Source organism: Tympanuchus pallidicinctus, unplaced genomic scaffold (assembly GCF_026119805.1).
Source record: "Tympanuchus pallidicinctus isolate F22 unplaced genomic scaffold, pur_lepc_1.0 scaffold1, whole genome shotgun sequence".
NCBI lineage: Eukaryota > Metazoa > Chordata > Aves > Galliformes > Phasianidae > Tympanuchus > Tympanuchus pallidicinctus.
Window position 1 is genome coordinate 4,087,784 of NW_026294618.1, and position 22,142 is coordinate 4,109,925.

The 22,142-nt window shown below is 43.6% G+C and overlaps 1 protein-coding gene across 1 annotated transcript in view; it reads left to right on the forward strand.

The window, feature by feature from the left end:
- Positions 1–8,194: 8,194 nt before the first annotated feature.
- The window catches only part of PINX1 (PIN2 (TERF1) interacting telomerase inhibitor 1), a 59,130-nt gene continuing 45,182 nt past the window's right edge, over positions 8,195–22,142 (forward strand). Inside the window, exons 1-6 of the mRNA XM_052693266.1 lie at positions 8,195–8,310; positions 11,953–12,062; positions 14,723–14,815; positions 15,716–15,794; positions 19,245–19,337; positions 21,165–21,241. Of these exons, the coding sequence (XP_052549226.1) occupies positions 8,292–8,310; positions 11,953–12,062; positions 14,723–14,815; positions 15,716–15,794; positions 19,245–19,337; positions 21,165–21,241 (471 nt within the window). The 5' untranslated portion in view covers positions 8,195–8,291. The remainder of the gene's footprint in view (positions 8,311–11,952; positions 12,063–14,722; positions 14,816–15,715; positions 15,795–19,244; positions 19,338–21,164; positions 21,242–22,142) is intronic.

Sequence of the window (22,142 nt, forward strand, 5' to 3'; positions counted from 1 at the left end):
AAAGTAGGAACGCTGAAAGTCCCCATGTAGGGAAGCAGGGAAGCACTTGGCATATCATCTGCCTTGCCCGGTCCGGAAGGTCAGCCTTGTGTAGACAGTCCTTCATCCCAGACCCAGACTTAGAATTCAGTCCCAGTTGTTCATAGAATCATTCACGTTGGAAAAGACCTCTTTAGGATCCTCAAGTCCGACCCCAGTTCACCCCCACCATGCCCACTGACCATGTCCCTCAGTGACACATCTCCATGGTTCTTGACCACCTCTGGACACACACTCTAAGACAGTGGCTCCACCACCTCCCGGGGCAGCCAATGCCAATGCATTACTGGTCTTTATGAGAAGAAATTTTTCCTAATATCCAAACTGAAATTCCCGTGGCACAACTTAAAGGCGTTACATCTCTTCCTATTGATATCACCTGGAAGCAGAAGCTGACCACACTCACTACAACCTACTTTCAGGGAGTTGTAGAATAGGGTTTAAAAGTAGAGTTATCCCTGGAAGCACAGACACTGCTTTCACCTCAGCTAAGTGAATGTCTGTTTAGCTGGACTCATAATTGCTTCTTCAACAGATAAAGATGCAATTGGATATCATGTACCAGGACAAGCTCTGAGTACTTCAGAGGCTGCTACAGTCACTGCTCTGCCCACATTGTTTTCCTTCCTGCTTCTCTTAGCACTGGCTTCACAGGAGGATCCCATTCTTCCAGAGTTCAGAAAAGAGAAGGATAAAAAGATCCCACGGAGAACTGGCAGTAAATCACCCTGGTGTTCACCAGGCCAAGGCAGTTCCCCAGTGTCAATGTCGGGTCTGAGATCACAGGACAATGTAGAACACGTGAATGAGAGAAAGGAAAACCAACATGCAATTAAAGAGCTAATGATCCCATGTTGGTTATTTTTAGTGCTCTTTCATTTTTCATTGGTTACTCAAACAGCCCTGAAATGACAGTACTGGGTCAGTCTTGAAAGCACAGCCACGCTTTGGAAAGTGAGCAGCGTCCTTGTGGGTTTCCCTCTCTATTTCTGTTCAAAAGCCCTAAATCTAATTAGCTGTGTTTACAAAGCTGAACCCTGCTGAGACTGTGAGCAATGTCAGTTCTGAAACCTTCAGAAGTAACCTCACTCCTGCCAGGAGAACATCAGAAGCAGTGATGGCTAATGAGTAAAACGGGCTGTAAAGTAGATACATTAAATTGCTTTAAAAACTGTTGCAGATCTATTTGTTGGTTGTTTTTTTTTTTTTTGGTTGGTTGGGTTTTGTTTGTTTGTTTGTTTTTTCCACTTCTGACCCCGTTTCCTGCTACCAGATTTAAACTTGATCTGAGCCATTGGTATGGCTTATGTTCTGAACCTAGCCCTTTTCTTCCTTCTTGACCAGAGGAGTGACTCTGCTATACACAAAAGTATAATTTGCTTCTTTGAGAGAGTTTCATAGGTTAATTCATGCAGGAATAGACGTGGACAAGTGCATGAACTGGAGAAGCTCTGGGAAGCCTCTTCCCCCCATTCTGTGGCTGGGTCAGTCTGTGACGTGACTGACCATCAAGAAAGGCAATCCCACCACCCCTTAGCGAGCTATTCCTCTTCTGTGCTTCATCTCCAGTTCCATATCTAAGTTATTTGAAGTGCAGTGGCAGATATGAGCATGATGCTAGTGCTATGTCTTTTCCAACCCTAGGACAAGGAGCGATTATCCCCTTTTGTCACAGATAATGCGGTCCAGAAAGAAGCGGGTCTTTTTGAATCATCATTTTACTGCAGTTTCTCGTTTAATTAGTTAACTTTTAGCTCTATTCTCTCCTCCTTCTTTATTTCCCTCCCAGCCTCTCCGCCTGTTTGCTCTACTGCCTGCTAACTCATCTTTTCAGGATGTTCCACCTCTTCAATGTGATCAGTTGGATTCTGATCCTGCCTTCCACGCTGCTTGCAGCCCTTCTGTGCATGGTACACCAACAGATGGTCTGTCCCACACCGCGTGGTTCACAAAGCACCGATTAGACACAGCGTGCTTCCGTGCTATGGGGATGCTGTCTGGAGCGTAGATCTGCATGTGGGATGGTGCTAAAAGTCTTTCTAAGACTTCTCCCTTTTCTCCCCCCCAGAATACTCAACCCGGGCTTCCTTGTGTTGCAGTGTTGAGAGATGAGGGTCATGCATCTGCGGCTCTTGAGTAGATGAAAAATCTTTCAACCTTAATCACCAAGTCCAGGTACCTCCATAGAAGTAACTATGAGGTTTGTTTGTTGAGGATTGTACCAAGCAAGCTATGTAGGTAGGCTTCCACCACTCTGTTATCCTCCAGTGGCCAAATACTGAACTGCTTAGACAAGAACTGCAGTGTTTTCCCAGGGGCTGCAGTCAAGGTAACCCAGCCGTGGTTCCTCGTCTCCATTACTGTCCTTCCCTCATTATAGTGTTTACTGATTCAAAGGTTGTTTCACAACATTTCTCAAAATCTCCAATCGGAGTCTCCACTAGTTACAAATCTCTCAGTCAGACCTCTCTTCCCACCATCAAATCCGCACTGTTAAACTGCACTGAATATTTACTCAGGGCTGCACAGTTCTGCTCCACATCCTTATTTTCAGCTTCAGTCTCATCTCTCTTCAGGAGATGAGACCATTTATTTACTGGTTTCTTTACTGTCAACCATTTATTTACTGGTTTCTGACCCTGCCTCTCTTTATGGCAATGAAGGTGGTGAAGGATCTTATGGGGAGCAGTTGAGGGAGCTGAGATGGGTCAGTCTGAAGAAGAGGAGCTCCTACAGCTCCTGAAAGGAAGTTGTGGTGAGATGGGGGTGAATCTCAAGTAACAATAATAGGATGAGAAGTACAGACCTCGACTTGTGAGGTTCAGGTTGGATATTAGGAACAATTTCTTTTCAGAGAGAGTGGTGATGCACAGGCTGCCCAAGGAGGTGATGGAGTCACTGTCTCTGGAAGTGTTCAAGAATGGTGGAGATGTGTCTCTGAGAGACATGGTTAGAGGGCATGATTGGGGTGGGATGGCAGCAGGACTTGATGATCTTGCAGGTTTTTTTCAACCTTTCTGATTCTGTGGCCTATTTTTTGGCTGTTCCCAAGTCCTGAGCTGTAGCTTATATCCCTAGGGATCCTCTTAATTATACCTGGCCTTGCCCTTTGGTTCCAGCTCTTTGGCTTCCCATCTTCCTCCTTTGGATTGGTCCATTTGAGACCCTCTGGTGCCTAGCTTCAATCTACCATAATCACAGTTCATAGTTACGTTTCCAACTCACTATCAGTATGGGCCAGCCAGGAATTCTGATCACCAAAACTCAAGTCATTACAAAAAAACCTCCAGCCTTTGCATATTGATATAAATTTAATCTCTCATTATCATTTGGCTCTTTAGCAATCCTTCGTATTTTAAAATACCTCCACAAGAAACGCAGTCTGTTAGCTCCTTGACTTTTACATCATGCTCCTGCCTCAGTTTCCTCCTCTAAAAATTACTGCCTCTCTCATCTGCTGCCTACCTTCTTTCCTTCCTTGAATAACAAACTGCCTACAATGAGACTTCAGTCTTGCATCCCATAAAATCCAAGTTGACAAAATAACCACAGAGGCAATTATTAGAAAAAACAATTAATTTACGGAATAGAAAGAAAAATATCTGGAGTTTTGCTGCCGCCTTTGTCCACACTACCTCCATCCTTCCCTGCCAGGCACACTGCTGCTGAACTCTTCACTGGCAGCATTCCCAGCAGCATCACCCTTGCCTCGAGCCTTTTCCTGCTCTTCGCCTGCCCCAGTGGCTGTTCTTTGAACCCCTCGTCTCCTGGCTGCAGGCACTCGTTCTGACATCTTTTGCTCCATGGGTCAGACGCTGTTAATCTCCTGCTCCCCGCCTAGCACTTGATGGGTGGTTTCTCTGCTCCGCTAATGCAGATTTATACCAGAGCTCACCCCTAATCCGCGTGTTCTCTCCAATCACTGTCTTAAATCAAAGCTGTCTTTTTGTTTTAAGGTCTCCAGGCACTCCTTGTCCCCAGTGCTTCCATCACACCTCTCCCAGGACTCGCTCAATAAGCATTTCCAGCCTGGCCTCAGGCTATTATCACACAGCAGAGGCTGATTTGCCTCACAAATGACCTGTTGCACAGCCAAGATTCACATCTTATTTCTTTACTTGCTTTCCTCCACCTTTCTGCCACTTCTCTTTCTTTTTCTTTTTTTTTTTCCTCCTGGCAGCCTCTCCTCTCCCCTCTTACATCTCCTTTGTTGTTGGGGCATTTCAATGGAGAACAGAGAAAAATGGGGTGGTTGACTTATTTTGGTTCTTCATATCCATTTGAAAACACAATGCATCGAGGTTTAGATGCCTCTTGCAGGTATCTAGTGTCAAGGGATCCAAACCCTATCTCCACATCAACTCCAAGAGGGTTACAATGTTTGTGGAGTCCACTTCCGTGTCTGCATGAACTCCTTGCTGGGGCTCATTATCTGGGACAAGTCCTCCATCTTTTCTTCCAGGATTCAACCCTGGGTGGAATGGGATGGGACCTGCAAGATGAAATTTAGGCTCAGATGTGTATGCAACCCTTCTCCTTTTATATGCTATTTTAATTTTCTCTGTGTTGTTGACTCTGTTCATCCCAGCTGGATCTCTCCCTAAGTCCCAGGCACTTCAACCTGGCAGTGGCATCAGAGGAATTCCCCAAAGCCCGTGGGGACTTTGGAGCTCATGCTAACAGCACGGTGCAGGCTGCAGCCGCTGTATGATCAGTAATGATGCACCAGAAGGAAAATACCCTGCTCAATCTCTGAGCCCTAAATGATCTTTGCAGTGCTGGCTGTTGGAAAACACCTCTTTTCAAGTAGGACCCTTGGGAGGAATCAGTGGAGAACTCTGAATGTAATGCCCGCCAGGAATCTTTATCACTTTTTCAGTGAAGAGCTACACTTCAACCACTCCAAGCACACAGAAAATAGGACTTCGGGATATTTATATATTATAGAGGGCTATAACCATCCATATCAGCTGCTCTTTCTCTTAGAAGGTAGTATATATACATAAATACATATATTTTCCCATTTTGTGAAGCCAGCTTTTATTCATTGTGAACTGCAGTAATTGCTTTCAGATTAAACCTTCCTCTTTTGTACCTAATTTCAATGTCCTTTTACGTGTTTGAATGTACTTAAATATTTTCAGGATCAGAACATCAAGCCTGTGATTTGTGATACCTGTGTACATCTGTACAGAACAATCTGGATCTTGACCTTGAGCCTACTGCAACTTAAATACAGGCAGCAACAATTATAGCAGGTCTCATATGTTTGTTTAGCTTTGATTCATAGCAAGCAGGGGAATAACAGTTTTGGAAGCAAACATACTCTGATGCAGTCAAATATTGTTTCAAAAACAAATGAGCAATAAAGCTCAACATTGAAGTCATCCTTTAATAGAAATTACTTCCAATCTTGCACCGCGAGCAATGCCTTTAGAGCACAATGAAGCTCACTCAAATGTGTGTAATGCTGCTATCTATTGGAGTGATCAAATATTACACCAATCCTCTCACTTAAGAGACTTACACCTCTCCAGAATAAAATAAAAAAAAAAAAGGAAGCAGAATTTGGCTGTTGTGAAATAGCTCATGCGATCTGATGACTAATTGGACATTAAACTCATGGATGACATCACTATTTAATTGGTTTAAAAGAGACATTAGAGGGATAATACTTAGAAATGGCTATTGCTGTGGAGAGGAATACTTTTTTGGGGAAACACAGGTAGGAGGACAATGGAGGTGAGGATACGTCACACATCTAAGATACAGATGATAAGCACAGAGAGATCCCAGGCAGTGATAAAGACAGAGGAAGATCCTGATGCATGACCTAGGTGCATTTCTAGAGCACTAGAAAGCAGCCACGGGGGCAGATGACTTCTGAGAAGTAGCATAATCCCAACTCATGGTGACAAGCAATTCAGAAAAGAGCAAAGTTGATGGTATTCAACTTGTACTAACCAGAAAATCACCTGGATATCTAAATTCCCCCTGTGCTAGAAGATAGATGAGCACCTTCAGCACTTCAGGTTACAGGACTGCTTTGTACAGAATCACATAGAATCACTAAATGGATAAAGCTGAAGACACCTCTGGTCTCCTCCTGCCCCAGCAGGGCCACTCAGAGCAGAGTGAGCAGATGCACTGCCAGGAGCTTTGGGAGACCAAGGAGGAGCCCTCACACCTCCCTGGTCCCTGTGCCAGAGCTCCAGCACCCACCCAACACAGCAGTGCTTCCACCGAGCAAGGGGAGCTCTTAGGCTCCAGCCTGTGCCCAGTGTCCCTGGGCCTGGCACTGGGCACCACTGAGCAGAGCCCACTCACTTTGCAACCTCCCTTCAGGTATTTATGGTCACGGATGACAACAGATTGTCTATAAGGTTTTTATGAGGGACAGCATCAAAGGCCTTGCCAAGGAAGGCAATATCCACTGCTCCCTCCCCATCCGTCAGGCTGGTCATTTCATTATGGAAGCTTATCAGGTTGGTTACGCATGCCTTCCCCTCCCCATTATGTTCCTCTTCCTGTGCTTGGGAATGGCTTCCAGGATGAGCTGTTCCATCAGCTTCCCAGCTGAGGCTGACCAGCCTGTAGTTCCCCACATCCTCCTTCTTGAAGACAGGAAGGAGTTTCCTCCAATCTTTGGGCATTTCTCCCATTTGCCGTGATCAACCAAAGATTACAGAGTGGCCTTGCAATCTCTATCTGCCCATTCCCTCAACACTCGTGGATGCATCCGATTATGGACAGACTCATGAATGTCCAGTTTGCTTAAAGTAAGAAGTTCAGGGAAGTGAGGTTGTCCATGCTGTGGACAGATCTCTGGTGCACATAAATTTTGTTAGGACAGGAGAAAAAAAGGAAGGGGGGCTTTCCAGCATTGATTCGTTTATCAGGAATTTCCTACAACAGGAAAAATTATAAGTGAGAGGTGCTACAAACCTGTTTTGTTTTGTTTTTTTTTCAGGTGTGAATGAGGATTCTTCTTCCCAAGACTGCACAGTAGAGGAGCCAAATCAAACGGATAGATTTGAGATAAAACCCAATAAGCTCAAAATTAGCAGACAGACTCTTAGAAGCCTGGTCAATCAATTAAAGACAGTTATTCGTTAACATGACACTAATAAGTACTCAAGTGCATAACACCCACCTGCAAACCAGAAGGACACAACAAAACATTAGGCGAACTTTTTTTAAGCATACATCATATGAGCATAAGAGACAAAGTGAGATAATTTAAGGCACTGAATGAGATATAAACAGCAGGGGCATAACTTTAACACAGCAGGTGTAAGAGAAAGGCCAAAGGCAAGGTTAATCCCCCACGCAGCAGAAAGGGAACTCAGAAGGTGATTCATCCACTCAGTCTTCACTGCATTGATTAGATGCAATCAAGTGGCTAACGCAATTAACAAGGGAGGCAAAAGATCTCTGTCTCAAGTAGTGAAGGACTGGAAAGCATTTATTTGTTTTTCCCATCCGCCAAGCCTGACAAACATGACCTGAAACTATTTAGAAAACTGATAGGAAAGTCTGGTGAGAGCACATGCTGTGAGAATTTCTGAAGGCTTAATGTGGGCCTAGAAAACTATCAAAGGATTAACTTGATACCCTTTTCCCAAAGGAGGAAGGGGCAGATGCTTTAATAGGATGAGATGTAGGGGCTTTAAGTTGTGTCGGTGCGGTTCCGTTTCGAGATTAGGAAGAATTTCTTCTCCTAAAGAGCGATGATGCAGTGGCACAGCTGCAGGTGGGGTCATCATCCCTGGAGGTGTTCCAGAACTGAGGGATGCAGTGGGCATGGCGGGGTGGGCTGGGGCTGGACCTGGGAATCTTTTCCAGAGTGAAAGGGTTTAGAGCACCTAAGGTGACATTCAGGTACAAAACGCAGCCAGGGGCAGAGGCCACTCCTGCTGAGAGCTCTGAAGAACTCAACAGCCATGTGCGTGTCCTGTTTTAGGAGCTGCACTTCAACCAAGAAGCGCAGAAGGACCAAGCCCTCACACGGGGCTGCGCGCAGGCGGCCATGGCTGCCGCCCCGCCTGCTGTCCGAGTCAGTGCCTGCACGCGAAGAGGAAACGCGGAAAAGCAGCTCGGGAACGAATCAAAGATATACGTTTATATCTTCCACAGGATGTTAGAACGCTTCAAAAATAAATAAATAAATAAATAAAAAGGTGGCAAGTAGGGGGTTGGAGCGGACAGGATGGCGTCTCGTCACACGCGCCGCGCAGAGGAAAGCCCCCAAGATGGCGATGCTGGCAGAGCGTGAGTGCGGCAGCGCTGCGATGGTGGCGGGAGGGCGGCAGTCCTGTGGGGTGTTGGGCGGGAGGCGGGCAGGATTTGCTCAGCTTCGCTCAGCTTCTTGCTGCCAACATCGAGGCTAAGTTGTAGGCTCGAAAGGGGGGTCCCTAGGGTGCAGCCCCATCACTCTCAGCTCCCTGCCCCCTTGTATCTCCCTTGGGGATTTATGGGCACGGTGGGACTCCCTGAGCCCCCCCCAGCTGTGGGCTGAGCAGCCCCAAGAAGATTTCAATTGCTTTTACTGCCTTCTCTTCAAACAGACCACAGAGCTGTGGGTGCCCCATCCCTGGAGGTGCCCGAGGCCGTGGATGGGCACTGGGCAGCCTGAGCTGGAGGCACCCAGCCCACGGCAGGGGTTGGAAATGGATGGGCTTTAAGGTTTCTTTCAACCCAACCATTCTATCAATCTATAATTCTCTATCCTTGGGAGTTTCCAGTAAGCTTTGTGGTGTCAGGACACCCTTAACGTGAAGCCAGAAGACCCAGTCCTACTAGAAAGCGCAGGTGTGAATGGAGGGAAATAAAACTGCACGTAGTTTTCGGGTTGTTTTAGTTGTAAACTTTGTTGGTAAGTTTTTTTCAACATTTTATTTGGGCATTTATGCACTGATGCAGGTTACTCAAGAGAGGCGGTGGTGCCCCATCCCTGCAGACAGCCAAGGTCAGGCTGGAGGGGCTCTGAGCACTGATGGAGCTGTGGGTGTCCCTGCTCAGTGCAGAGTGGAACAGATGGCCTTTAAAAGGGTCCCTTCCAACTCAAGTGATTCCATTTTCAGTAGTAATTCTGTAGTCAGGATTGCTTCTGTATTTAATGAATTCTAAAATCAGTGCTGCAAAAAACAAATCTAGTTTCTGAGTCACCTTTGTGGAGTTGTTTTTTTTGAATCATAGAACAGCCTGGGTTGCAAAGGCCCACAGTGCTCATCCAGTTCCAACCCCCTGCTGTGTGCAGGTCACCAACCAGCAGCCCAGGCTGCCCAGAGCCACATCCAGCCTGGCCTTGAATGCCTGCAGGGATGGGGCATCCACAGCCTCCTTGGGCAACCTGTTCCAGTGCCTCACCACCCTCTGCCTTGCCTCAGTTTAAAACCATTCTCCCTTGTCCTGTCTCCATCGACCCATGTAAACGGTTATTCCCCTTCTGTGGTTTAGATCAGAGCTGCTAGGAAACTTTCAGAAATAGTTTTTAATGCTCTTGGCACAGAATTAGTTTTGGTGGAAGGGTTTATTAACTGGTAAGAGCTGGGTATCTGAGCAATGCATCCGAAGAAATGTCGCGTTTCTCCACTGGATGGTGCTGCTCACCCACAGTTGCAATACCATCTCAAGCATCACTCTGAGAGCAGCTCAGGACATCTGTGCTGAATTCTGAATTTTCTGGCTGGAAGCTATTAGACTGTTTCCTTCCATGCTCTTAAAAGTAATTGGTGAACAAACATTTCTCATGTAATCTGATGGTTGCTGTGTGTGGCATGAAGGTGGTTCTAGTTTTCTTAAATATGTTTTGAAGATGTAGGAAAGTAAAGGAAGCTGCTTACATGTAACTTAGCACATACGAAAATGAGCGTGTTGACCTGGCAGAATTGTGAGGATGAATCCCAGAACAGTAGCCATGGGATTAGAAATTCACAGATTGAAACTGTTGAGAAAAGGAGGATCTGGTGAACATTTCAAACTTGAGAAATCTCAGTGTTAGGTGCTGCTGTGTTTTGTTGCCAGGGTCCTCCTGGGAGTAAAACATGTTAGGATTTCTCTGCAGAGGGATATTCAGGAGAATTAATAGACATTAGTATGTAAAGTGGATGAGATGAACTGCAGAAAACAATTCAGTTTGAAATTTAGTTTAAGTTCATGCATTCGGTTGACACAGATTAGCTCTGCTGTGCAGACAAGTCCTGAGATACACAGAGTGGCTTTGTAATGGTAAGGACTGCATTGAATTGATGTTCTGGGTTTTGCAGAGTTACCACCTGGGAACCAAGTTATGGACAGCACAACAGAGGATAAGCAGGCTGAAAATGTTACAACTAGACTTAAAAAACATAACAAAACAATGTTCTTCCCCATAAATGAATGGAAACTGGAGTCCTTAATATGCATCTTGGGCGAGGGAAGATGACAGAACATGTTAATTGTCCCCAATTTCTAACTCAATATTTCAAACACAGCAACACATGAGCAAACTCTGCCTGAGGAAACCAGAATGTTTGGCCTCAGAGACACAGCAGGGAACCTGGATTTGCTTGGGTCTGTTTAAAATCACAGTCCCCAGTGGCTCCTCTCCAGACAGGGCATGTATTGGATGGTTCTGGTCATCGTTTTCCCTTAGAGAAATGAACTAATTGAGTGCTTTTGGATTCTTCTCACAGCACTAAGTCATTTAACACACCATAAAATCTTTTTATGAACCATTAGAGCTTTTATGAAATTCTTTATCAGACTGTTATTTTTTTGTGGGTCTGCCTTGCAGCACTTATTTTGAGCTTCAAAAGTATGTTAAAAAAACACCGCCATCCTACATTCTGCCAGTTTTAGTTCTGAACCAAGACCGAGCAGCCAACGAGTTGAATATACCTGTAATATTTTCTCCCTCTGGCCTAAATCCCAAGCGTTGCACTTTAGGAAGAGATGATTTCCTGATTATGTTGGAAGTGCCCCTGTGGACTTGGCTTCTTGCTGACTCGCAGCGGCCTTGGGTTAATCGGTCATTTTTGATCCACCGTTTCCCATCGTGTTTAATGAAGTTTGTAATCTTCCTGTCTCCCATTCTTTGCCTTGTTTATTTCTGTTCTCTTCCTGCATGTGTTTAGGTGCACGCTTAGTGACTGGTTAACTGTGCTAACTTTTTTCTTCCTCGGTTTCAAAGAAGCTATTCCTGATGATACAGACAAACTCACGCACATGGGCCTGAGGGACTGTAGTTTCATTAATGGTGTACATAGGAAAAAGGAGCCTTGATTCTAAGTTGCATCTCTTTAACACCTGTGGGAGTTTCCTGTGACTCTTCAGTTTCTGAATAAGCCATTTTGTGGCAGATGAAACCCCTCTAATTTGTGTCCTGCGGTTCAGTTTCTCCAGTCACTTCAGTTTGATTTTTCAACTTCGCTTTTGTAAATGATACCCAATCTTAAAACTCCTAGAGAAGATGAAGGATGGGCAATGGACACTTGTCCAGTACTGGGAAAGCTTGCACTGAAGTCCCATTCTTTACCATGAGGACACTGAACAGGTTGCCCAGCAAGGCTGTGGATGCCCCCTTCCTGGAAGCATTCCAGGCCAGGCTGAATGAGGCTGTGAGCAACCTGGGCTAGAAGGAGGTGCCTCTGCCTATAGCAGAGGGTTGGAACTGGGTGATCTTTAGGGGTCCCTCAAACCCAAACTATTCTATGGTATGAATCTATGATGTTTTATTTAGGCATTCTTTGTATTAAAAGCTTTCACTGGACTTTTTATTTTTTAGTATCTCATTCAGTAAAACTAAACTTCAAAAATGTATGATTGGTGTGGCAGAAGTTGTTTCTTTGGATTGAAGGCTTTTCTTGAGTTGACTAAATTCTTGGAACACTGTGGAGCCCATTTGATTTTTTTTTTTCCTTTCTGTCTTAGCCCGTAGAAGACAAAAGTGGTCTGTGGATCCACGAAACAGTGCTTGGAGTAAAGATGAATCTAAATTTGGACAGAAGATGCTGGAAAAGATGGGCTGGTCCAAAGGAAAGGTATGGTCAGGAGAGCTCTGTGGCTGAAGGGTTGTGTCTGTTGTTCCTGAACTAAAAATTTTTTTAAGAAAGGAAACAATATAAGGGGTAGAGGGCTACTGGGGTGATGTTGGTCCCAGTGTTTAAAACAGCTGTGGTATTCTGGTGTACCAGGCTGGATGTGGCTCTGGGCAGCCTGGTCTGGTGGTTGGTGACCCTGTCCATGACAGGGGGGTTGAAACTTGAAGATCATTGTAGTCCTTTTCAACACAGGCCATTCTATGATTCTATGATTCTTATTTAGTTTATTCTCATAAGCCTGCTAAGAACACAGAGAATCTGAGCAATGTTAGATTTCTATAATTTCTTACAAAGATATTTGCTAGCTTGTGCCTGTCTTACTTCTCTTATAGAATCAGCTTTTCTCATAGAACTACAGAATGGTTTAGGTTGGAAGTGATCTCCAAGGATCATCAAACTCCAACCCCCCTGCTGCAGGCCACAACCTCCATATCTAATAACAGATCAAGCTGCCCAGGGCCCCATCCAACCTGGCCTTGAACACCTCCAGGGATGGACGGGGCATCCACAGCCTCTCTGGGCAGCTCTTCCAGCACCTCACCACTCTCTCTGTAAAGAACTTCCCCCTGACATCCAACCTAAATCTTCCCTCCTTCAGCTTAAAACCATTTCCCCTTGTCCTGCCATTATCTGCCCTTATAAAGAGTTCTCCCCTCTCTTTGACAAGATAATGTTAAATCGAGTAATTTTAGAGAAGGCTTTAAGTTGCTTTCATGCCCTCAGTTCTCTCCCTGGCTGTTTCTACTTGTGAAAGAAGAAACAAGTTCTGCTGTAGTCCTTCATGTGTTTCTAAAGGTTACTTCTGATCTTTGTACAAAATGCAATATTACATGAGCTGTATTCCCTCCCAGATCCAGAATGTACCTGTGGTGTGAGGTGACTGGTTGCTGGTGCTAAGAATAATCTCCAGGTCAGCGTAGACAGCTGCAGACAGTTCTGTTGCCACTTAAAAGCAGTTTAACTTCCACAAAGGTGCCTCAGCAAAGCTGAGATTTGGGCCTGTGAATCAAGCACGTTTAGTGAAACAAACACGCAGAACCTCTCCCATGCTGTTTATTTAATTCTTCTTCTACATCTCCTCTGCTCCCTTTTAAAATGAACAAAGTTAGGGCTGTTTTCCATACTGTGAATGTATTAAAAATTAAGAGTGAGGAAAAATAAGGCTACCCTCGAATTTCTCAGTTTAGCCTACTGCTGTTGCCTCAGTTAGCAGCATAGCTGACATAGTATAGATCTGGCTTCTGCCTGCCTGTCTGTAGGCATTAGAATGAATTGTTAACAAAGTGTGGGACTGAGCACTGTTACATCAGCTTGTATGCGTGGCTGTTTTGTGTGTAAGACTAAAATAGGTATACGAACCAGAGTAGAAAGAGTACTGATTATTATTCAGCCTGCCAGTTCCTCTCAACATAGTTAATGCCCTTACTGATATGGACACGTTGTGTCAGGGTATGGAAGGAGGGCCTTGTGGTGTTCTCTGTCATTCCCCCCCACCTTTTTGACAATAAGTTTCCTGCATGAGCTACTAAATCTTCTTCTACAACACTTATAGTTGTACTAGAGGGATTTATGACCCTGTTCTGCTGCAAACTCAGACAAATGGAGCCATAGCTTGATCGAGGTAAGGGGTAAAAGCCTGTCTGCGCTCTGAAATTAAGCTGATTATGTTAGTCCTGTTATTAGTTGCATTGGAATTGGGTCAGGGTGAGATGTGTAGCCAAGTGCTCTGCTTGTTTCCATACTTTTTTGTTAGCAGAAGCTTCAGGGTGAGTCTTCTACCCCTCTGACTAAATAAGACTGCAGCCTTATTCAAACATTACTTGTTGCTTCACATACTGCATAGGTACATGCTTTATCCACAGGACTTCATTCCACCATTCCATCAGACCCATGCGTGTATATTTGTTATATCTTGATGAGAGAAAAGCAGGTAGCAGGAATAACTGCCTCATCTTTTGTTTTTTTTTTCCTGGTTGTACAATTAAGAAAGATAAAATTGGGTCTGGAGACTGTTTCCCAGGTTGGAATGTTTGCATTTATTTAGGATAGACAAAACCATCATTTGTTTGCTCCAATATCTTCACCAAATTACGAGTGTACACAGGATGGAAAAAGTTCCTAATGACCTGCTAGCTCCAGTCTGATCCTTCCACTTCCTCTCACCCACTTTAATATAAATTAATTCTGCTTTTTAAGTTCTGTGAGGCAGCTGTCTTGTAGCTGTTACACAACTGCCTTCGCAATGGCGGAGGTAGTTTTGATGAGAGGCATGTTCTTTTTATGTAGTGTCTTGTTTTAAAATTGTAAACACTTTGGACTTGCCTAGGAATGTCAGGTGGCTTCCTGATTAATCACCTACTGCTTAATGATGTTATTTTAGTGTTTATGGTATTTTGCTGGAGGCTTAAGTAGTAAATTAAAAATACTTAATATCTCAAGTATGCTGATGCCCGTGAATGAATTCAGTTGCAGGCAAGCAAATAAATAGTAACTTGTGGTTTCTTGCTATATTTCATTGCAAAATGTCTTCAGTACAGCAGCTCTAGTTGCTTAGTCACTGCTGGAAAACCCTTATGTTTTTATTCTTCAATCTTTATTAGGGTCTTGGAGCTCAGGAGCAAGGAAATACAGAACATATCAAGGTCCAGGTGAAAAACAACATGCTGGGGTTAGGAGCATCCATCAAGTACGAGGTGAGTGCTAAACCCATATAAGGAGATGTGGCTTCTTTTTTAGGTAAGGCATGATTTTTGTAATGGGATGTTAGTGAAATCTGTTGTCACACCTAGTGGCAGCATGCACCTATGTGAACTTCTCTGCAGAGACTCTTGACCTAAAATTTATGTAGGCTCTGTTCAGCAGTTGGGAAATAAATATCTATTTGGGAAAGTTAAAGTGAATTATCAGAGCTGTTCAGAGAGTTCTTGCTCTAAATCACTGGAACAGGTTGCCCAAGGAGGCTGTGGATGCCCCATCCCTGCAGGCATTCAAGGCCAGGCTGGATGTGGCTCTGGGCAGCCTGGGCTGCTGGTTGGTGACCTGCACACAGCAGGGGTTGGAACTGGATGAGCACTGTGGGCCTTTGCAACCCAGGCTGTTCTTCGAAATACTTGCTTCCTCCATATATCTTCCACCTAGCCTAGTTTTATGTTTTCTTTCTCTCTTCCTGATGCAGTCACCGTGCTGACTAGAGTTCAGGTACATGTGGGGAGAGCAGAATGTGCTTCTAAAAAGGTGCTTGTCTCAGAATCAACAAAATCAACAACTTAAGTAACTGCTGGAAAATCACACTAGTATTTCCTGCCTACTGTTGAAAACATCTCATGCAGTCTGGGACATGCAGAGCCAACAGCACCTCAGCATTGTTTAAAAGCTTACAAACACAACCCTTATCAGTTCTGCACTTTTGAGTAACTATAGCAAGCTGTTGTTAGTATTTGCCACCTGTGGAGCTTCAGGGGGTCCCTCCCACCAAGAATCCAGTATATGTAATTAAGTTACTTCTTGGAAAGCATTGTTTTTTTTAATGCCTGCTTTAGTGAAACTTCTGTCTGAAAACTGTTGCTTTGTATTCATGTGGGTGATATTTACAGGACAACTGGATTGCTCATCAGGATGACTTCAACCAGCTCCTGGCTGAACTGAATGATTGCCATGGACAGGGCGAAACAGGTAGGTTCATGCTTTGCTCAGTCAGGTGCTGGAAGCTTAGCAGAGTTTCCATGATCTGTCTTATAAGGGTAGCTGAGGCCCAATCCTTTGAGCTACTAATAGTATCCATGCTGAGGCACACAGCTTCTCCTCCTCCTCTCCCCAAATCAATGGGAATTGAAGGACATGCTGCTATTCGTGGCCGTGCTCAACTTTGGATGTGTAGATCTCATTGGTTTAACCACAGTTAAAGACTTTTTGATGGGGAAAGAAAGCATAAAACTTGGGTATTTTACCCAAGGCTACTACAATATGGAGGAACCTTTTGCTGGGATGCACTACGCCAGCCTTTGTTTCTTTGTAAAGTAACCAGAGCCAGAAGGTTCACAGCAGAATCATTGCAATGTCTTCATTTGCTAATTAACTGTCAATCTGGCTTCCATGCTCTGGTGGTTTCTTAAATACCCACTTTTCCTGTCTTCAAAGAGCTGCTTCTCAGCTTTTAACTCAGAGTTATGCATTTCTGTTTTGAGTGTCATATGATGTGATTTTTGTAGCCTTAATATAGAGCAAGCAAATGGGAAAAATACATAACTTTCCCCAAAGGGTTATTTAGCAAGTTGCTTTAATTTTGTAAAGCTTTGTACAGTTAGACCTTGGCTTCTAGAAATGAAGCAGTGCTAAGCCAGCAGGTGTGAGCTTATAGAAGGAGTTCAGGCAGCTGTCTCATCTCTCCTTTGGACTGGCCTATCTCAAACTGATCATACATCTGAGCAACTCTGTGGAGTGTTGTTAAACCAAGGGATTCTGTTTGGATGCAGCAGCCTGTCCACGTGCTGCAAGCTTAATAGCATTTGTGAACAGGAGTTCCACAAGAGGAAAGATAAGATGAAGAGCGGGAAGATCAGTTAAAAAGGCTTAAACTTGGTTTCTAATCCTTGAGAATGAAGGTGAAAATCCTGAACCTAATGCTCTAAAATTTTAATTGCTGTGTATGTTGTGCTTGTACACTGGTCTAAGGCCACAGGGCTAGCTGCTGTAGTGGAAGTCCTCGAGAGATTAGAACAGAGTATCAGAAGGAAATTCCAAAAGTTCCTGTCTTCCTTTGTATCTAAATCCTACCCAAGTTCCAACTTGAGATGTGAGAAGATCATTTAGGTGTAACTGGTGGGAAACCTGCAAACTGATGAGCAGAGAGCTGAAATGACTTGCCCAGGGACACAGTGAGTCAGCAGAGAGGCAGGTTCATTGAGCAAGGCTGTCTCGTTCCTAATTCTGTGCTGTGTACCATGGGTCATCTGTACCAATGCAAAATGGTCCCCAAACCATGTTTCTCTCTGTTCTACTGCTGTTTTTCCTTGGTCTTCTTGGACACGAGATTTCAATCACTGAGCACAAACTTGGGTACAAGTTGAAAAGTCCCGGTCAGAGTCACATTTGGTGATTTGCAGACTGTAAACATTGCTCAGAAACTTGTTTTTTTGGCAATTGTTTAAGCTGGCAAAACTCATCCAGATAACTCTGCCCGCAGCTGTGCTTCAGGATCAAATGTTACATTGCTGGCCATCATCCAGTTTCAAATTGCATTAAAAGTCAGCTGAAAACCTTCATTGTTCTTAAATAACTGGTATAGTTGCCAGAGCTGGATTGCAATTAGACGCTGGGAGGGAAGGGCTCTTTGGTGGTTAGTATGCCAACATTCAAATACCCTTTATCTACATAGTTTCAGCTTTCTTTTTCTAACTGAGTGCCCAGTGAGGAAGGAGTTCTTAACCCAACAAAAGAGCCAAGAATTAGTGAGTGATGATGGCTGATTCCCTTTCCCATCAGTAGAGTAAGCGTGCAGGCCATGTCTGTTGTGCTCTGGAATATTCATCTGTATGAGATTTGCTCTAGAAATGCCACGATTTTATTACTGTGTCTAAATTGCTTTGTAAAGCACAGAAGGACACAGGGATGTACCTAGTCTGTTGTCAGTGCCAGCACATTTTTAAGTTCAGTAGTGAAATTCCTTCTGGAAGGCACAAGGAGGTGCTGCTGCCCCTTCTGCTGTAAGGATGAAGTGCTGGAGGAAGCTCCTATGGAAATCCTTTGGTGCATAATGTTCCTTTTAGTACAAGTGAATCAGAGAGCAGACTCAAAATGCCTCATCTATGGTCAGGATATCTTAATTGTCATACTCATTTTCCCCATAGAGCCTTTTATAGAGGATTTTCAAATTGACTGTGAATTCTGTTTGAAATTGAGTTTTCCAGTCTTTATTTCTCTCATTAATGTTTATGTGTAAATTCAAGAATAGATCTGAGGCTGCTTTCTGGTAGTAAACTCTCCCACTGCAAGCCATGGATTTCATTTTTAGGTCAATGAATCTATCATCAGGTGGCATTACTAAGCAAACCATGAAGTGCTGAAATTCCAGTGTCAGAAAAGCTTGGGCTGCAGAGCTGTCAGGGGTGGGATGGTATGAAAACAATGACTCAACGTGACCCTCAGGGTATGGGTTGATTTATCTACCCATCCCAGTTGCCACTGGCAGGAAAAAAAAAAACCACCTCACCTTGAGTAGCCTTTTCTGTAGTGATGGAGCATGGAATCCTGCAGTGCCTATTTCCCTTCAGGACAGCACCAATAAAGTGGTTGTTACAGGATTGCAGGTTACCTCCTCCCGAGGTAGTTCTGTAAATTAACATGCTCTGTGGATACAAAGAGTGTGTCTGTAGCAGCAGAATAACCTCTCAGGCACAGGATCTTTGCACTGTTAAATAGTTAGACTAATTCTTCACATGCTTTTGACCTGTGCAAGCCAACACTCTGTTTTAAACAGCTCCTAATGAATTTGGAACTGACCCCAGAGACCATTCCCAGTGGGTAGTTTAGATGCAGCCCCTCTTCTGAAAGCTAACAGAATTAAATAATACACACATGGCAGCTTTTGCTGGCCTTAGGGATGAAAAAGGTCTGCTGCTGTTTGATTTCCTTACATGGCAGTATCAAGGCACATTACAGCATACAGTACAGCAGTATCAAGGCACGTTAAGTAGGGTTGAAAAGCCTGTTTGGTGCTATGTTTCTTTTTTGTGGGTCTGTGTCCATTTTTGTCCATTTAGATTCACTGTTTTATTTTTTCCAGTTTCTTAGTGCTTTCTCAGACTGTAGGACTGGAAATATTTTGTAATAGTCAACAGTTGACCCTGATCTACCAGTCTCTTCTTACCATAGAAATGGTGTTAAATTAGTCTTTGCCTTTGATCTGCAGTACCTCTGTCTGCCTATTCAAATTACACTAGATTGGAAATGGGAATGGAAGGGGATGTGGCAAAAAGTCAGGCACTAACATGTCTCTGAGAGGGGTTACTGTGCTTCCTTCAGTGATAAGTTGTTTTGAAAGAGAAAGTTAAATACAGTGTTGTTTGAATTTGGTTGTTAATGTTTTTCTAGTAGGGTTTGAACCTGCTTTTTTTTCTCTTTAAGAATCCTCGGTGACTAATCAGAAGAAGACATTTAATCTTGAGGAAAAATCAAAATCCTCTAGGAAGCGTGTCCACTACATGAAGTTTGCAAAAGGTAAGAGGAAATTTTATTTCTTAATCTGTAGCCAAGATGTGTAAAACATGTCCAACTGATCACTTCCCTTCTGTAGTCCATATACAACAAGTAGAATGATAGTTTAGAAACACCCCTTGCAGCATCCTGGAGTATACTATTCCTCTTTCTGTTGGACTTTTCTAGATGGCTGTAGGGTGATATTGCTGAATAAATCAATTCCTATCTGTAGGAGCCATCAGCTGACTAAGGAACAATGAATATTCTCAGCTGTGTTTATGGGAGGAGGGCTGGACCGAGAGGCAAAGGTGGTGGCCAAGTAACTGCGTTATCTGTGCTGCACTATCCTCTGCAATCTGCAGTAACCCTTGCTAAGAGATCATGTGGATAAGATCAGTGATCAGATTAAACCTGAACGCAGGAAGAGGAAAGCCCTCTTAGATCTATTATATACTTTATTGGGTAAGTTAGGACAGCGATTGGAGGCCAGAAAATCTTGTATGAAAAGCTTGTGGGGTTTGGTAGCTTCTTTCTATGTTAGAGCAATGACATGATTTCAGCCAAACTTGTCTTCTGCTCCTGGCCACTGTTCAATCACTTGCTGTATTTCTCTGTTGGTAGCGTTCCCCTTTCACACACCCGTGTGTATAGATGTGGTTCACTGTATGGCTAGGCTCAGTTTCCACTAATGGCTAATTTATTAAACTTAAAGCTCTGTATATGATGTTTTTTTGTTAACAAATGCCTCTGCTAAAACAGGTAATTGACTTCTGAATGGAGGCCAAATTCTGATATTGGAAATTTTTTTGTGTGCTGAAAGAATTCAGCCTGGAAGTCAAGTGTTCTAACATGACCGTGCCACTTTATGACATTAAACAATTAAAGTAGTTCAGGTCTCCAAGTACAGACACCATGGCCTGCTTGAGGTAGTTGCAAAGAGGATTTATTTTGATTTGGATTTAACCTTTTGCTAAATATAGAAGAAAAAAAGAAGTGTCTTCAGAGCCTGTAAAACACATAGCAAGGCTTTTATATTAACAATAGCCCTTATTTGTTTGGCTGCAGTGCTTAAATAAGGTAGGCCCTTGTTTGACTGTACCCTCAGTGGTCTAAAACAGGGAAATTCCTCCTTTTCAGGGAAAGAGGAGAAGTTATTTGAAAAAGGTTGATGTTGTTGTGGCCCTTGTTGTTGAAGTCCGATCCTGCTTCCTTTCAGACTAAACAAGACAAGCTTACACAAAAGCAGGAGAAGGGAGCAGCAGCCATCAAAAGTTCCTGGTGCTGTTCTGTAGTCTTGCTGCTAGAGGCACTGCTCATAGTTCTAACTGCCACACTTGCATCTGGGAAATCTACATTAATATAAGATTAAGAGAGTAAAGATGGGCAGGTTTTTTTCAGTATAAGGGTGTAATCCCTGAATTCAGACAGAAATAGGAAATTCTCTTTAAGGTCTCAAGACATTCAGTTTCACCTTCTACTTTCTTGTGTGCAGGAGAATACAACTCTCCTTTCCCATTAGAGTAGAACAGGCTGCTTCCCTCATTCTGCTATGCCAATTACAATGTCAGGTGGGAGAAAACAAGTTAATGTTACAGATGTTTTCCCACAGATTTTCACCAGCAGGCTGTGGTTGTCTCCTCACCAGCCTTTTCCCACCCACGTGTGCACATCCTGCAGTATGTGTGAGCCGTGGGCAGCTTTCATTTAGTGTCTGTAACATACTACTCTTGGTTTTTGTACCTCCAAAAGTAATTTCTCTCTGTCTGTAGGTTACAGCTGGTTATCAAAATGTGCCTATCATCACCAGATGAGAAGATTGTGCTTTTTTTTCCCCCTTATCCCTTCCAGGTAAGGATCTCTCATTGCGCAGTGAGGATGACCTGTCCTGCATCTTTGGAAAGCGACAGAAGAGTGTGAAGACACAGGTAAACAAGAGGCTTCACCTTTCTTTTGTTTCTTTGCTTATTTTTTGACACAAGAATATGTAATTTTCTGTTCATGAGGTTACCATATGTTTATCAAAAGCAAGGGCTTCTGTGTAAGTAGAATCACTCTTGTTTCTTTGTGAAGGTTGCAGGTGGAGGGCTGTACTCTGAACCATTAGAGGCTATGAATGTATGTATAAATACTTGTAGGAATTGTGATGATGTCATGTCTTTGCAGTTAGTGCCAAGACTTCCCCAACTTTGTTGTGATGAGGTCAAGGTTTTTACTACTATTCTTTTTCTTCTATCTGTTAGCACTTTGCACTTGCAGAGATAGGCCTGCTGGATTAGCGTATGAAAAACAGGCTTACACTGGGATGCTACTGATGTGTCCAGAAGTGTTTTTTGGAAAAGATAACACCTGGAAAAGCACAGATGAGTATGCTGTGAGGATTGCACTGTTGATTCAGAGGTCTCTGAAGTCTCATGCAGCCAGAGGGAAAGATGGCACCTGGAAAATTAGAATGGCAGTTTCTGAAATATCCCCTTGCTCATTCTGCAGTACTCTTGAAAACTGTTCTGTCACTTCACTGTAACTTCTGTTCACAGAACCAGTGTTAACTTATTATTGTCTTGATACCAGCATTTTAGCACTTCAAATTCATGAGAGCTGTTAGAGGCCTCAAATGCTGTAAGTACATATGCACCAACAGAGCTCTCTCAATTGACACCACTGCTGATTGGGAAAATACGCCTTAGATCCATTGCAATAAAATCACTATGAAATGAGGAAAAACAGGGTTTTAGTGCAAATCAGTGGAAGAAGACAGTTGCTATGGCTAAGGCAGTAGCCACTCATATTTTTCTGAGTAGTTTATTTTGTTTCCTCTTTATGCTCCTC